The sequence below is a fragment of the Rhinolophus ferrumequinum genome, unplaced genomic scaffold (genome assembly GCF_004115265.2).
Source record: "Rhinolophus ferrumequinum isolate MPI-CBG mRhiFer1 unplaced genomic scaffold, mRhiFer1_v1.p scaffold_87_arrow_ctg1_1, whole genome shotgun sequence".
Lineage (NCBI taxonomy): Eukaryota > Metazoa > Chordata > Mammalia > Chiroptera > Rhinolophidae > Rhinolophus > Rhinolophus ferrumequinum.
The window spans coordinates 2491781-2509346 of record NW_022680445.1 but is presented as its reverse complement, the minus strand read 5'-3'; the positions used below and the strand labels follow the sequence as shown (position 1 = coordinate 2509346).

At 42.5% G+C, this 17566-nt stretch overlaps 1 protein-coding gene across 1 annotated transcript in view; it reads right to left on the bottom strand.

Annotated features, from left to right (window-relative positions):
- The window catches only part of LOC117020122 (sulfotransferase 1C2), a 34267-nt gene extending 19108 nt beyond the window's left edge, over positions 1 to 15159 (bottom strand). Inside the window, exons 1-3 of the mRNA XM_033102363.1 lie at positions 15135 to 15159; positions 3793 to 3962; positions 3210 to 3335 (exon numbers count right to left, since the gene is read on the bottom strand). Of these exons, the coding sequence (XP_032958254.1) occupies positions 3210 to 3335; positions 3793 to 3940 (274 nt within the window). The 5' untranslated portion in view covers positions 3941 to 3962; positions 15135 to 15159. The remainder of the gene's footprint in view (positions 1 to 3209; positions 3336 to 3792; positions 3963 to 15134) is intronic.
- Positions 15160 to 17566: the final 2407 nt, after the last annotated feature.

The window sequence follows — 17566 nt, the reverse complement described above, 5'->3', positions numbered from 1 at the left end:
AGGCAAGTGGAGGTATGAAGTCTTCTGTGCAGCACAGGGCTTATAGTATAAATGTTTGCTAAACTGAAGGGGTCATTCCTAGATTTCACCTATATACAGTTCGCACATACAATCACACACACACACACACACACACACATACACACACACACTTGTCTTTTCAAAGTCTTTCCAGCCCTATTCTCATTGGGTCACAGATACAATGCCTTTAATGTCAAACTGCTCTGTAGGTGAGAGTTGGTGAGAGGATGAAGGAGGCCTGGGAGGGAGAGAAACTGCAGGGCACAAGCTTGCACAGCATTCAGCACTATCCATCTACTCCAGAACCCTCCGAGGTAGTTGGTACACTTGACCCACACCCATCAGTCTATTCCAGGAATCACCTACTCTCTTCAGTAGTACTCCTTACCTCTGAGGGATTATCCGTTCTGAAATAAAACCACCACACAGCCTAGTTTGCACCCAGCATCCATCTGCTTGTGGCTGGAAAGACCATAAAGCCTGTTTGTTACCTCTTTAGACACAGGGTGCCTTGTTTCAAAAAAACCATCTTGGTTTCTATGATATGTCATGCCGGGCTATTGGTTTTCATCCTTTTTTTAAATTGTACAGCTGCTGGCATTCACTTGAGAGAAGCTCTATCCTATTTTTAAAACTGACTGACTGATTAGACACCCTGCCAAGAACACCTCATTGAAAATCATTTTAGGCTTTTTTTCTTTTCCTCTCTCTCTTTAAACTCTCAAATTGTCAGAGGTAAGACAATGGTGCAGGGAAAGAATGTAGAAACAAGTTCAAAAGCTATGCTTGGGTGAACCAGGGAGCACAGGGGGTTGTGGGGTAAGGGACTTAGCCTGAAGAGGTGGTGAATAACAACCGAACACTTAAATAGTATCTACTCTGTGCCAGGCACTGTTTTAAGCTTTTTACATGTATTAACTCATTTAATCCCCACAACAACTCTTTGAGGTAGGCCCAAACTCCATGGACATTTTGCAGCTGAGGAAACTATAACACAGACAGGATAACTTGCTAAAGATCATAGAGTGAGTGGTGGCATCAACATTTAAACCCTAGTTGTCCTTGTGAAGACCAGACACAAACACACAGGGAATGAGTGTGATCACAGTTAAGCAAGCAGACAGTAGCCTGTGTGCGGGATCAGAGCCCCACAGACAGTTCAGAGCAGGGGCCAGTACAAGCACTGGATTGCAAAGCTAGTGGTTAACTAGACATACAACAACGGGGGTCAGAGGAGCCAGAGAGGCTGGGCCGGTAGGACCATAAGGGTAAACAAAATGCCTCAAGGATACTCTAACACAGTAGTACAAGCTGTTTTCTGAGCATCAGATGAGGAACTTTTCTATCTCAAAGTATCTGTAGAAATCTATCAGCCTTCTGTCCACAATTACTCCAAGTTCAGACTTTAACACTAGAGTTGTATGGACTACACTTCTATACTTCTAGTTATTTGTGTTTCCAATTTTCCATTACATTGACCTACACAATGCTGAAACTTAGGGGAGTAGGCTTTCGTCCTATCCTGCTCTGCAAAATATTTCCAGCAGCTTCTAGGAATGGCCTCTTTTGCCTTCTGTTTGTCTTTTTTAGCTTTGTTTTTTTAGGTGTTAAGAGAAAAAATTTTAAGTTGAGTATTATCTGAAAAAGGCTCTGCTGCTGAACAGAAGTAGTTGGTTCTAAATGCATTTTTTTTTTTTTTTGGCCAATTTTCAGGCACTCCCTTGACCGCACTGATCTCTTATAGGAGTGGAGTAAGGATGGGCAGGGTGTGACTTGCTCAGTTTTCCACCTTCTCTATGTGTTCTACAGTAACAGTGACCAGAGGGAGCGTTTAAAGAGAAATTAAGGCAGATTCTTGCTAACTTGGTGGTTCACTTTTGACCAATAATCTTAGATAATATGTAGAAAGTAGAGGAAAGGAAGAGAAGAGGAAGAAACAAGTAGTGATAGAAATAAGGGGGAAGAATAATAAGGGGGGGGAGAGAGAGAGAGAGAGACAGACAGACAGAGAGACAGAGAGAGAGAGAGACAGAGAGACAGAGACAGAGAGAGAGAGAGAAGGGGACATGAAAGAAAGGAGAGAGAAAAGAGACAGGTGAGAAAGAAGAGAGAGAAAAAAATGAACAAACAAGAGAAAAAAGTAAAACAAGGAGGAAACAAGAAAACAAGAGAGAGGGAAAAGACAGAGAGAAAAGAGAAAGGAAGAGGAAGAAAGAGGGGATAGCAACCAAGATCCCCTTCAGTAGGTGAGTGGATAAATAAACTGGTTCATCCAGACAATGGACCGTTCAGCACTGAAAAGAAATGAGTCATCCAGCCTTGAAAAGACATGGAGGAAACTTACATGCATATCACTAAGTGAAAGAAGAGAGTCTGAAAAGGCTACATACTGTATGATTCCAACTATATGATATTCTGGAAGAAGTTAAATTATGGGGACAGTAAAAAAATCAAAGGTTGCCAAGTGTGGCGACAGGGAGAGGAGATGAATAGTCAGAGCACAGAGGATTTTTAGAGCAGCATATCATACTCTGTATGATACAATGATAGATTTATGTCATTATGTACCTCTCCAGGGAAAGGGGGGATATTGATAGTGAGTGTGTCTGTGCATGCATGAGAGCAGGGAGTACATGAGAACAAGGAAACAAGAGAGGGAAAAGACTGAGAAAGGAGAGAACAAAAGAGAAAGAAAGAGGAGGCACCATGTACCTTCCTCTCACTTTTGTTGCAAACCTAACACTGCTCTAAAAAAAAAAAATGAAGTCTTTTTAAAAATTAATTTTTCTATTATACTTGACATACAATATTATATTGTCTCAGGTGTGCAACATAGTGATTAGACATTTATATAACTTACGAAATGATCCTCCTGATAAGTCTAATACCCATTTGACACTGTACATAGTTATTACACTATAGTTGACTATATTCCTTATGCTGTACTTTATATCACCGTGACTATTTCGTAACTACCAATTTGTACTTCTTAATCCCTTTTCACCCAGACCCCCAACACCCCTCGTATCTGGTGACCATCAAAATCTTTTCTGTATCTATGAGTCCGTTTCTGTTTTGTTTGTTCATTTATTTTATTTTGTGGATTCCACACAGAAGTGAAGTTACATGGTATTAGTCTTTATCTGTCTGACTTAAGAAAGAAAGGAAGGACACAGGGCAGCTCTTACCAGAGAGTTGGGGTGGCCGAGCCCACTCAATGAAAGGATGGCGGTGTTGAATGATGGCTCGCTGACATTTCTCCACATCCCCATTCTGTTCAATCATGTCAACAATTTCCTGAATCCATGTTGTCCCTGACGCCCATATAGAAAGAAGGAGAAGCAGAAACCAGTCAGACAATATGTCCCAAGTGTCCTGGATAAATGAAGGGGACATGGAGACTGACGGTGTTTGGTTCAACCTCCCCTCAGGTCATGATGCTGCTAGCCAGGGCAGGTAGACAGTGGTGTGGGAGAAACCCACTGGATCTCTATGGGGAGAGGAGCCGCAGAGGCAAAGCCACATGTGCTCTCACCCAACAGCAGCTGAGGCAGAGCGGAGCAGTCTGGGTCCTCTAGAGCCTTATGTTTGATCCCGGGTATACCGAGGATACTAGGCATCCTGATAGCGAGCACCATTGTGGAACAATAAGAAGGAGCAGTTTTCCTTGAATAAGTGCATACATCCTACCAGGGGCAATTCTACCTGCTGTGAGAAGCCCATGCTGACTCAGCAGGCCAAGGTCTTGCTCTCCCTGGGTCCTATAGTCACCTGATTTAGGGTAGGTACAGATGAGGAGATCATCTGGCTTGGCCTCAAAGTTTTGGATCTGGCTCCAGTTGCCTACAGTTGTAGCCTGCAGGGGGATTCCTGCCACCTCTCTCAGTTGTGGTCTCCTCAACTCTGCGGTCAGGGCCATACTGTCTTGAGATGGAGGAGTCCTTATAAGTGAAGAATAGAGGAGGCTTTAAAAATTGTGGTAAAATACACATAACATAAAACTTACCATTTTAATAATTTTACATGTACAGTTCAGTATCACTAAGTATGTTCACATTGTGGTGCGACTATTACCAACGCTCATCACTAGACAACTCTACCCATTAAACAATAACTGCCCATTTCCCCTCCCTCCGAGCCCTGGCAACTACCATTCTACTTTCTGTCTCCGTTCATTTGACTACTCTAGTTACCTCATATAAGTGGACTCGTATAACATTTGTTCTTTTGTGACTGGCTTACCTCACTTAGCACAATATCTTCAGGGTATCCATGCTGTAGCATGGGTCAGAATTTCATTCCTTTGTGAGGCTGCATAATATCCTATTGCAGGGATATACCACATTTTGTTTATCCATTCATCCATGCACAGACACTTGGGTTGCTTCCAACTTTTGGTTTTGTGAGTAATGCTGCTGTGTACATGAGTGTACAAATATCTCTTCGAGACCCTGCTTTCAATTCTTCTGGGTATATACTCAGAATTGGAATTGCAAGATTGTTTGGTAATTCTATGTTTAAGTTTTTAAGAAATTGCCATACTATTTTCCACAGCATCTGCATAATTTTTCATTCTCACCATCAAAGCACAAGGGTTCCAATCTCACCAACACTTGTAATTTTGTTTTGTTTTTTTTTTTTAATTTTTATAATAGGAATTCTAACAGATGTGAAGTAATAGCTCATGTTATTTTGATTTTCATTTCCCTGATGATTAGTGATGCTGAGCATCTTTGCATGTGCTTATTTGTCATTTGTGTATTTCCTTTGGAGAAATGTCTATTTAAATTCTATGTCCAGTTTTGAATCTGGTTGTTTGTTTTATTGTTGTTCTTTTGAAAGAAACTTTTTAAATGCACAAATTCAGGAAGCCAGATAGAATGGGCCATTATTACTCCAGAATAATTGGCTACTGGGATTCCAGAAGACATTTACTGTTATTGCTAATACGGGTAATAGTTAAAAGCTAACATTTATTAAACACTTCAGTTTGCATGTGCTGGCTGAGTGCCTTGTAAACATTAACTCATTTTGACTCTTGCATAAAATGAGTATTAGAACTTCAGAGCTGAAAGGGTTCTCACAAAAAATGTAACAGTAAATGATTATTGGAAATTGAATAAAAGAATCTTGCCTGGTCTTTCAATGGAATGGGTGAGAGAACTGGGTGCCTACCTTAGCGAGGCCTGTTTTCATGGTAATTTCTACTCTTAGACTGAGTCATTTTTGGAGACTATGTTTTCAAAAAATGGAAGATAAACTATTTCTGAAAAAAGTTTAAGTATTAGAAGTAGCTATAGTTATAATGTGTTAAAGAAGTTAGAGTTTGGATGATACTCCTGAGATTATAATGTGATCAACTTCAGGAGGGAAGAGGGAAGAAAACTAACATTTCATACAGGTCTTCTCTGTTGGATCTTTTATAAACTTTTCTTTTTTCTTTTAATTCATATTACAATTTTATTAGGAAGAAAGAGTTATTACCATTATAAAGGTGAGGAAGCTGAGTCACATGATGAATAATTTGCCCAGGACTGCAGCCAACATCTGTCTACAAATCCCACATTTTTTCTTTAAAAATTACCTTTCGTTTTCATTGTGAGTGTAAATATATATACAGCATCACATTTGGAATAAGCCCAAATGTACAAGGAAAAATATCTATCACAGGAATTCTTATTTTGATATATTTCTCTCTCTCTTATATATTGTGATAGGCAGAATAAACCCCCCAAAAGATGTCCCCCATGTCTTAATTCCCCAATATTTTACAATGCATGGCAAAGGGACTTTGCAGATAAAATTAAGGTTATGGATCTTAAGGCCATGAAATTGGCCTATATTACCTGGGTGGGCCTAATGTAACCACAAGAACACTTAGAAGTGGACGGGGGAGGTGGGAGAGACAGTTAGACCAATGCAGCAGCAGAAGAGGCAGAGAGATTCACGAGAAGCTTGAGAAGGACCCACCCCACTACTGCTGGCTTGAAGACGAAGGGCACAGGAGACAGGCAGGACCTCTGGAAGCTGGGGAGGGACCTCAGCTGACAACAAGCAAGGAAACAGGAGCTCAGTCCTACAGCCAAATGGAACTGAACTCTGCCAACATCCAATATGAGCATGAAAGCTGTTCTCCAGAGTTTCCAGAAAGAAACAGAGCCCTGCCAGCACCTGGTTTTACCCAGAGATATCTGTTTTGGACTTCTGACTTACTGAAGTGTGACATAATAAATTTGTATTTTCTTTTTTTGCTGCCAAATGCACTTTATTTCTTTTACATTCAGTATTATTTTATATTCATTTCAGGTGTACAGCATAGTGGTTAGACATTTATATAATTTAAGAAGTAATCCCCCTGACCAGCCTAGTACTTACCTGCCACTATACATAGTTATTACTATATTATTGACTATATTCCTTGTGCTTTACTTTACATCCCCATGACTATTTTGTAAGTACCAATTTGTACGATTTAATCCCTTCATCTTTTTCATCCTGCCCCTAACCCCCTCTCATCTCTCACCTTAACAAATCTAATACCCATCTGACACCATACACAATTATTACACCATTATTGACTATATTACTTATGCTATACTTTACATTCCCATAACTACTTTGTAACAACCAATTTGTACTTCTTAATCCCTCCCCCTTTTCACCCACCCCCAACCTCTTCCCATCTGGCAACCATCAAAATGTTCTCTGTATCTATGAGTATCTATGAGTTTGTTAATTTCGTTCTTAGATTCCACAGATAAGTGAAATCACATTGCATCTGTCTTTGTCTGTCTCACTCAGCATAATACCTGCCTGGTACATGCATGGTGCCACAGATGGCAAGAACCCATTCCCTTCCATGGCCAAGCAATAGTCCATTATATATATGTACCACCTCATCTTTATCCATTCTTCCATTGATGGACACCCAAGCTGACTCCACATCTTGGCCATTGTAAACAATGCTATAATGAAAATATAGATGCACATGTCTCCTTGGAGTAGCATGGGTTTCTTCGGATAAATACCCAGAAATGGGATTACTGGGTCCTTCATTGTCTCTTCTTATAGCCTGTTTTAAAGTCTATTTTGTCTGGTATAAATATTGTTATCCCAGCTTTCCTTTTTTTTTTTTTTTCCATTTACATTTTCATGAAATCTCTTTTACCATCCCTTTATTTTCTGACAGTATTTCTTTCAATCTGAAGTGAATCTCTTGTAGGCAGCATATGTAAGGTTTTTATTTTCTTATCCATTCAGCCCTTCTATATCTTTTGATTGAAGCATTTAATCCGTTTACATTGAAAGTAATTGTTGATAGATATGTAGCTATTGACATTTTATTATTCATACATTTGATTTTTTTTTTCCACCTTAAAGAAGTCCCTCCAAGATTCCTTGTAATACTGGTTTGGTTGTGATGAATGTCTTTAGTTTTTTTTTTTCTTTTCTTGTCTGGGAAGCTCTTTATCTGTCCTTCGATTTAAATAATAGCTTTGCTGGTTAGAGTAGTCTTGATTGTAGGTCCTAGCTTTTCATCACATTGAATATTTTCTGGCCTGCAAAGTTTCTGTTGATAAATCAGCTGACAGTCTAATAGGAGATCCCTTATAAGTTACTAGTTGTGTTTCTCTTGCTGCTTTTAGGATTCTCTTTTTGTCTTAAACTTTTACCATTTTAATTATAATGTGTCTCTGTGTGGGACTGTTTTGGGTTCATCCTGCTGAGGACTCTCTGTGCTTCCTAGACTTGTATGTCTATTTCCTTCACCAGGTTAGGAAAATTTTCAGTAATTACTTCTTCAAATAGGTCCTCAATCCCTTGATTCGCTCTTCTCCTGGTACCACTGTGATGTGAATGTTGTTACACTTGATGTTCTCCCAGAGGTTTCTTAAACTACCCTCATTTTTTTGGATTATTTTTTCTTTTTGCTGTTCTGATTGGACGTTTTCTGTTACCTTGTCTTCTGAAATGCTGGTTCAATTCTCTACCTCATCTAGCCTGCTGGCGATTCCTTCTAGTGCATTCTTCATTTCATTTATTGTATTCTTCACATCTGATTGGTTCTTTTTTATGGTTTCTATGTCCTTTTTTTGCTTGCAATCTCTTTGCTGAGGATCTCACTAAGTTCCTTGAGCATCCGTATAACCATTGTTTTGAATTCTGTATCTGGTAGATTGTTTACCTCCATTTCCTTTAGATATTTTTCTGGAGTTTTCTTCTGTTCATTCATTTGGGATGCATTTCTTTGTTTTCTCATTTTGACTGCCTTTCTATGTGTTTGTTTCTATGTATAAGGTAGATCTGCTATCTCTCCCAGTCTTGGCTAGGTGGCCTCAGGTAGTAGGTGTCCTGGGGGTCCCAGTGGCACAGTCTCCCTGGTCCCCTGAGACGGGTGCTCCAGGAGTGTCCCTTGTATGGGTTGTGTGTGCTCTCCTGTGACAGTTGATCCTTGATTGCTATTGGCACATCAGTGAGTGGAAGTGACTCTCAGGCTGACTGACTGTGGGGTTTGGCCACACCCACTACTTATGGGCTGCTGTGGGAGAGGCTTACCCCACTGAGTGGGATTTGTCCCACTGGGCTCTGGTGCCTATTGAGACCACTCTTTGTGTGTGCAACTTGTGGGGCTAATTGGGCAGTGCTCGGCTGTGGTCTGAAGCCAACTTCCAAGTATATTGGCTCTGGGGACTCTTGGGAGGGTTTCTGGTGCAGGCCCAGGTCAGGCACTGCCTGTGACTGGCTGGGGGCTACCTGGTAGGAGCTACAAAACAATCAGCAGTTGTTCACTACCTGTGCTAAACCTGGAGGTGCATGGGAGAGGCCACACTGCCCACTGAGGATGGCTGCCACCAGTACCAGGCCTGGGGTAACTCCACAAAAAGCCAGGACATCTGGAGGCCTGCTGCCACCTGCAGGCTGCCTTAAGGTTCAGCCGCTGATAAAGCAATACACAAGTTGGTTGAGGCAGGGTCTCAGGGAGTCACTAGAGTGAAAAGAGTTGAGGTCACTAGGTTAATGTAGACTCTGGTTTGGTGCCAGTGCTGAGCCTGGAATGGCTCAGCAAGTCTCAGAGCACACTGAGGCCAGTTGCTGCCTGCTTGGGGCCCATGGACTTCAATAGTTTTCTTAGAAATAATGCAATTTTGTATGGGCTGGCTGCTTATGGCAAAAGTGCCTTCGGTGGTGTGTGAGTTAGGTGGGGCAGGTTCCAGATGAGTCAGCAGGGTGGAGCAGTAGAACAGCAGAGCTCATCAGGCCAATTAGATTCAGATTTAGCCTGTGGGAGCAGGCTCAACACAGGAAAGATGGTGCCTGCTTGCAGGCTGTACAGGAAAGAGACCCTTCACCAGGAAAATGCTGACTGTCCTCTAGTCCTCCTACTGAAGCCACACGCCTCAGTCTGCCCCCTCCGTATGTCCCCAAAGCCCCCCAAATCACCGACCCTCCACTGCAGTCCAAGATGAGTGCCTGTGAGCCAGTGAGTCTGTGCACGGGCTGTCTAAGAGGACGTCTGGGTTTCCCGCAGCCTTCTGTCCCATCCGAATGGTTGGAATCCCCACTGTTTTTCATGGCCAGATATTGTGGGGCACCAGTCCACTGGGTTGGGGAGCCTGATGTTGGGTGCTGGGGTCCCTCTCTCCTGTGGGAGAAACCTCTATGGCTGAGGTATTCCTCCTGATTCTCAACTGCCACAGGGAGGTTTGGGGCCCATTCCAGGTCTACGCCCCTCCTACTAATCTCAACATGGCTTCTTCTTTATATTTTTAGTTATAGGACTTCTGTTCAACTAGACTTCAGATGGTCCTCCAGGTTGATTGTTTTATAACTTATTTGTAATTTTAATGTGTTCACAGAAGGACTCAGGCACAGTGTTTATCTACTCCATCATCTTGAAAAGCTCCCAATTTGTATTGTTTTAAGCTGCCAAATTTGTGGAAAAGCAGAGCACTAGATATTACGATAGACTGAATTGTGTCTCCCCAAAAGAGACAGCCTTTAAAGAGATGATTGTGTTAAAATGAGGCCATTAAGGTGGACTCTAATCCAATCTGACTTGTGTCCTTATAAGAAGAGGAAATTTGGACACACAAAGAGACACCAGGGATGAACACCCAGAGAGGAAAGGCCATGTGAGGACATAGCAAGAAGATGATCATCTGCAAGCCAAGAAGAGAGACCTCAAGAGAAACCAAACCTGGCAACACCTTGGTTTTCAAGTCCCAGCCTCCAGAATTGTGAGAAAATTAATTTCCGTTGTTTAAGCTGCTTAGTCTGTGGTATTTTGTTATGGAAGTCCTAGCAAGCTAATATTGATACATTTGACTGAAGCTCTGAAACCAACTGTTTACTTTGAAAACTGGCAAATATAAGGAAAGAAATAAATCATTTTTCTTGACTGTCTTATACAAATTATACTGCTACATGACCAATAGTAGAAGAAAAGCAGTTTCTCTTTATAGACTTATTCAAATAAATGAACAATAAGTTATAGAATTATAATGTCCTTCTATAGCCCTTAATTATTAAAGAACCTAGGCATTCAGCATTCATAACACCATGAAAAGAAAGACAAACAGACACTGTGTACTTCTTGATGAAGAATACATTTACCTATGAAGTGGTCCTTGCCCAAAACATTGAACCTGAGTGTGATTAAGGAACCTGAATCTGATGAAATTTCAAAACCCAAGTACCAATTTCCAGAAAATGCAGAGAAGAGAGGAACATGGTATACCTCACCACACTGAGGCAATCAACAAAATCTAGATCTTGTGAAAGTCTGCAGGACAAGAATACACTTTCTTCAAGTAAATTGCAAGGAATTAAAAAAAAAAAGAACTTATAGATTTACAAAAAAAAAAAAAATGAAAAGGGCATCTTAAAAAACCTCAGGCAAATGTATATTTAGGGATGGTCACTTAGGTGATAAAATTATAAAGGTAAGTAAAAAAGTGATTACCTCAAATGTTCGGATAGTGGTTACTCCTAAAGGAGACAATGTTTGGGTGAGGGGAGCACATGGAGACTTCTGGGGAGGTTGGCAAAGTTTTGTCTCCTTACCTGGGTTCTGGTTACAGAGCTGCTTGCCTTGTAATAATGGATTAAGCTGTACATTTGTTTTATTTGTTTTCTATATTTGTGTTATATGTAGCAACTTTTTAAAAAGTGAATAAAGAATATGAAATCTAGAAGACGGGGGGGAAGGGGCTGAAACACTCCATTCACAGAGGACAGAGGCACAAGACAGAAAGTATGCTCCTGTTGGATAGAGTTTCCCCAGAGCTTAGAGTTTTTGTTTTTTGTTTTGGTTTGTTGTTTTATTTTGGGGGGGGGGGGATGTGCAGAAACGGGGATGGAGAAACACGTAGGAAGGTGTTTTAAGTGTCCTTAAGGAGTATGACTTTTATCTGAAGGGCACTAGGACTCCACCAAGGCCTTTTGCAGGTGATGAAGGATTGGAGTAGAGCTCAACCAGAGAGAGGAAGGTTGGTTGGGAGATGAAGGGTAGCAGAATATGCCAGCTGCAAATATGCTGATTATTCTTGAGAAACAGCAGACACAAGGGAATCTCTAAAATCAGAGTACTAGTTCTCCTTCTGTTGAGGCCATTTACATTTATAATGGAAATCTGTGTTAGGCCCGTGTTGTCAACACCTGGGTGGACCTGGCTGCAGGAGTGTGTGAATTCAGGGCATATGCAAGAGCACATGACATCCTGCTGGGCAGCCACATTCAGGCGTCATTAGACAAAGAAGGGCCACTAGAACTTGATGCTTCTGAGGACCAGGGTGGTTAAATAACTTGCCAGCTGTACTGCTCTGTGTTGGAGGCCTACCCAGGCCTGATTAAACCTGGGTGAAGGGAAGACCAGCTGGGGAAAGACAGTCAAGACTACAAGGCAGTGAGGTAGGAACAGAGGGTCTGCCCATCCCTCAGGAGGAACTCCAATCCCTATCACAGAACCCTACCCCCAGGCCCTTCACCGCTGGGCCACGTCAGTGCACGGTCACCACCCTTGGAGAGGAGGGCACCGTGATACTGTGATTTATAATAAGAAATAGCGTCTGGTTTCTGTCCAAGGTTCCTAGTTCACAGCTCTCCAAATCCTTGTCATTTCCTAAGTGATCAGATCTTTTGCTATAATATTTGGAATTTGCCCTCAGTTCCTGAAATAGCTTCAGACTGTTTAAGGTGAAATTGATATCTTTTGTTGTTCATAAAAAAAAAAAAAATTCTTTCAGTCACTTCTGAGTTTGTGCTATTGAGGTGGTGTTTGGAAAACCCCTCAATAACCACAGGATGGTGACTGGTTGCGGAGGGAAACCGTCTTGTGATTAGAGGGTTGAAACTTTCAGTCCCCCCCACCCATACCTGCAGGGAGGTGAGAAGAGCTGAAGTTGAATCAATCACAATGGCCAATGAGTTAATCAATCATGGAGCCTCTAGACAAATCTCAAGTCTGGGGTTTAGTGAACACATGGAAGTGCTGGGACGGTGGTGTACGTGGAGAGGGCATGGATGTCCTGTGTCCCTTCTCACATACCTTGCCCTATGCCTCCCTCCCATCTGGCTGTTACTGAGTTATAATAAACTGGTGATCTAGTAAGTAAAATGTTTCCCTGAGTTCTGTGAGCCACTCTAGCAAATTAATCGAACCTGAGGAGAGGGTTGTGGAAACCTCCAACCTATAGGAGGATGGTCAGAAGTATAGGTGACAACTTGGGCTTGTCATTGGCATCTGAAGGGTGGGAACAGTCTTGTAGGACTGAACCCTTTACTTTTGGAATTTGATGCTATCTCCAGGTAGTTTCAGAATTGAGTTAAATTGTAGAACACTCAGCTAGTGTCCACACAATCTGAGAATTTCTTGGTATGGGAACTGTCATGCAGGGTGACAGGTGGGGTCCCTTCTGGGGTCTCTAGTCCCGCTTCCCACATAAGAACGCAGGACATGGTGAGGCCAAAAAGGAACACCCACAGAGCCATAGGTAGGGGAGTCACACCACTATACTCTCGCTGGCGGCTGGGTTGGAGACACAGGAAGCAGGAGCCACACTGTTCACAACCCTCACTGCACCGCTTACAGGCTCAGCCACCATCTTCGTTAGCTCCCATTCGCTGCTAGCGTAGCCACGGCAGTTATATTAGTGGCCAATGGCTCACTGGTTACAGCTGACGGCCAACTAGCCACAGCTGATGGCCATCCAATCACAGTTGATGGCCATTTACTACCTGAGCCAGCACCTTTCCACGTGAGGCTGAGAGCCTGGAAACTGCACTCCTGGCTCTGTCCCCTCAGGAACCCTGCCCCCCCACCCCCATATCTGGTCACAGAAGTATTCTGTGATTAGTGAGTATAGTAGCATAAAGGGGAAACACAGGAAGAGTTTTTCCTTTACAGGTACAAAGGCACAAAGATTGCCACTTGAGCAACCCGCTAGAAGTTTTCATCCTTTCAAATCAGATCAGATCATGTATGTATTCTTTGTGAATCTGCTCCTGACTCCATGACTATTTCTAGTCATTCTTTCCTGTAAGTGAAAAAGTGGCCACATACTAAACCTGGTGAGCTCAGGGGAGGCCAGCATGGCCAGCATGGCAGGCCCTATGAAGTCAGAGACCTAAAGTAACTACACAGATGATGAAAAATTCCTAACTAAAAACAGGTCATGGGGGATAGTCATGTCGTAGGCCTGTAGCTTTCTTCACAAAAGTTAATCTTTACCTTAAATGAGCCTGTTTATTGTCTTTTTTGCATCTAAGACAACATACCTTTGGAATGTCAGAGTAATCCCTTTTTCCAGACCCCTCTGGGCACAACCCACTATACTAGAGGTGGAGACCACAGACCCCTCATTGTTATTTTGTCCCCCAAATACCATCTCTATGTTCTGTAAATGTTAATTGTTAACTGGCCTGTGCTCTCCTGTGGGGACAGAGCCCCAGAGAGCAGTTTCCAGGCTCTCGGCCTCACATGGAAAGGTGCTGGCTCAGGTAGTAAATGGCCATCGGCTGTGACTAGTTGGCCATCAACTGTTACTGTTTAGACATTAGCCACTGATATAACTGCTGTGGCTATGCTAGGGGGTTGGTTGGTTGGTTGGTTGGCAAGCAGAGAAGTGGACTGTAGATTGCAGCTAGCAAGTGGGGGGTTGATTGACAGAGAAGCGGAGGGCAGATTGCAGATCATGTGGATCCTGCTTCCTGTGTCTACAGCCCAGCTGCCAGCGGGAATGTACTGCTGTGAACCCCCTATCCATGGCTCCATTGGTGTTCATTTTTGGCCTCACTATATCCTGCGTTCTTGTGCGGGGAGCGGGAGTTGAGTCCCTGCGTGACACTTCCCATGTAAAAGAAGTGTGTATCTCTTCATTTTACTCTTTGTCCAATCCCAGAGATTTCCCCACTTTGTTTTCTCCCACCCCCTAATCTACCACCAATGGATTTCATGTAACCCCCTTATGTCTCCTCCTTTGATTCTAAAGTGTAAAATAAGCTGTAAAATTGCCATTCTCTGGTATATTTCTCAATTCACTGATATTTTGCTTCCTGGAAATTGTTGTCAGTTTGGTTCAAATAAAATCATAAAAATTCTCTACAGGTTTGCATGTTTCTTATGTGGACATTCCCATGGCATCCTGTAATATTCTGTGTGTAAATTTCATAGTTCTTACTCCACTGTCCTACAACTACTTATCTATATATCTAGCCCCCTGAGCATGGGAAGCGTTTGTTCCAGGCAATGGCTGGGATGAAAGGACGGCCCTTCTCAGGAGAACGACTCGGGTGAAGAAGGAGAGCTGCCCCTGCGACAGGGGACAGGGAGAGAGGGTATTTGGGGATGAGGTCACAGTAGGAAAAAGAGATGGTATTATGGGAGAGGGAGCTTTTGGAGATTTTTGCCTTAGGGACCTGAATTTCTAGGCCTAATGTTGTTAAGCTGGTATCTGTTGGTTACAAATATCTTTGTTTTATAGGTTCCTTAAAATATTTTCTGGCTTGAGTTAATCAATCCTATCTATACAGCAGCATCTACATTACTATAGCAAATATTTAAAAAAGTAAACTAATGAGTTAAGTAAAGGATTTCCTTTAAGCCATGTTCTTACCTTCAAGTTCCAGCTGAAAATCAGCAGCTGAAATGCCCAACTAAGGGTCAGTGAGCACAGAAAATATGTTCCAAGGAGGCAGGGCAGTTCCCTGGGTGTGGCACGGGCTCAAATTACTACTGTGTCAGAGGCACATGGGGACCGTCAGCAGGTAAAGGCCCTCTGGGGGGCTCTTAGGGTCAATGTGGTAAGAGGGAGACATTGCTGCTTCCAGAACTTAACAGAACTTAACTCTTTGACCTGGCCTGGGAAGGAGGAACTGTAAACGATCATTCAAATGTGTCCCTGACCACTCTGTCAATCTCAGCTCCCCTGAGTTTACTCAAACTCCTAGAGCACACTCTTCCTTCCTCTGGGTTCACTGCCCAGCTGGTAACTGAGCTCTGTAGCAGTCTATCACATGTGGGCGACAGCTCCTGTCTCCAATTGTTGTAAGATGAAAAACAGCAATGTCATTAAAAAACACCTTGTCTAGTAAAATGCCGGTTCTTCTGGCCTGTCTTCTCAAACTGTGGTCAACCAAACTTAAATGTAGGGAGGACAGAACAAAAGTCTGCAACCTAAGTGTGTGTTTATTTATACCGTGTCTTGTCCTACAGAGAACCTACTTTCATGGAGGCAGATTACATTCCCTGGTGGTCTTGGCAACCTGGGGAACCAAATTAATCATTGTGTTAAATATTCTCTGAACTGCTGCTGTAGTGCCAAGTCCCACCCTTATTCACAGTCCACTGCTTTACTTTCTGAGTTGAAGCCTAACCACACCCCCCAGCTACCCTTCCTGCCAAGGCCTCCCTTTCCTTCTTTGACTCTGTACCCCTTGACCCTAACAGCTCCCCCCACCCCCCCTTCTTCACTGACACTTCTTCCTCCTGTTTTCTGAAGGTTTGCTTGTTTAAATCTCAACAAAAGCATTTCTCTTTCTGCTTTCTTCTCTTTGACACTTTTATTTATTCCAGTGCTGTCAACTGTCAGCAACTTTTGGCAGACTCACCCATTCTGAGCACTAACTCCCAATCTTTCTCTGCACAGCCCCTGCAGAACCTTCTAGCAGGTCGCCTGACCTCTGGCCTCTTCCCTTCTGGTTTCTCATACACTTAGCATATAAATTAGTCTTATCACTTCAGATCCAGTTATCTCCTGGTTGTTTATGGGCCAAAGTCTGGATGCTTTTGATGGAATTCAAGGTTGTCTTTAATATGACACAGTCCCCACCATGGACCTCAAATACCAGCTCAAATGAATAATTCAGTGTCCTCTGTGCGCATCCCATAATTTCCTGCCTCCCTGCTTTACTATAGTTCTTCCTGCCAGAAATGATCTTAATCCATTTCCACAGAGTCCACTGCTTCAACTTTGAAGCCATCTTTTCCTTGCAGCCTTTCCTTAAGTTCCAGATAAAACTGTGAACTACTGTATGGTTTTAAAAAATAATAGCTGTATTGAAATCTAATTCACATACCATAGAATTCAAAAGTATACGGTTGAATGGTTTTTAGTATATGCACAGAGTGGTGCAGCAAGCATCACCACAATCAACTTTAGAACATTTTTATTACCTCATAAGGAAATTCCATCCCTATTAACAGTCACCCCGCTTCCTTTTATCCCCCAGCTGTAAGTCACCACCAATCGACTTTGTGTCTGTAGATTTGCCTATTGTGGACATTTTATATAAATTGAATCATATAATGTGTGATCCATATGATTTATTTGTCCCACTTTTACAGCACTTATCCCTTTTTACTTTAATGAGTGAATCACTAATTCTCCCAGGGCTCAAGTGTCTTAACTGTCATTTTGGGACTTGCATCAGGACTAGCTCTAAGGTCTATGTTGTATCATTTTTTTTTCTTTATGAACAAATCAGCATTGGCTATGTAATATGAGCTCTGAATAGTTACTCACTATGTACCCATTTATCTGGATTGATGAAGATATTTATTGAATGGATAAATGAATGAACAAAAACTTTACACCAGGACTGACACAAGGGTGAGGTGAATGAGCAGACTAGAGTGCAAAACGTAAGGCAACACTGGCCTTCGGGGCTGTGCAATCCCTCAGGAGTGAGCACTTCCTTTACTTGTGCCCGGGCTCTGCGCTGGCCACATTTGTCCTGGCCCTGCTTTCTGTGAAAGCACCACCTACGCTGATTTTCCCCTGACAGACATCCATGTGCCTCTGCAGAAATTGCTGAGCCATTTCTGAGCACCAGGTAAAGGGCTCACTTTAAAATTAGGAGAAATTCTCTATAGCACCGTCTTTCTACCCAAGAAACCAAGGCTACCACTGTTCCCTTCACGAGGGTTCTGAGAGACTTTAAAACTGGGAGAAGTAACCAAGTGAACTGTTGCCACTGTCACAAAGAAGGTAGTGTCCGTTTTCTCAGTGAACTCGCTCTGAGGAGCTCTGAGAACAAAGGTCTTTTC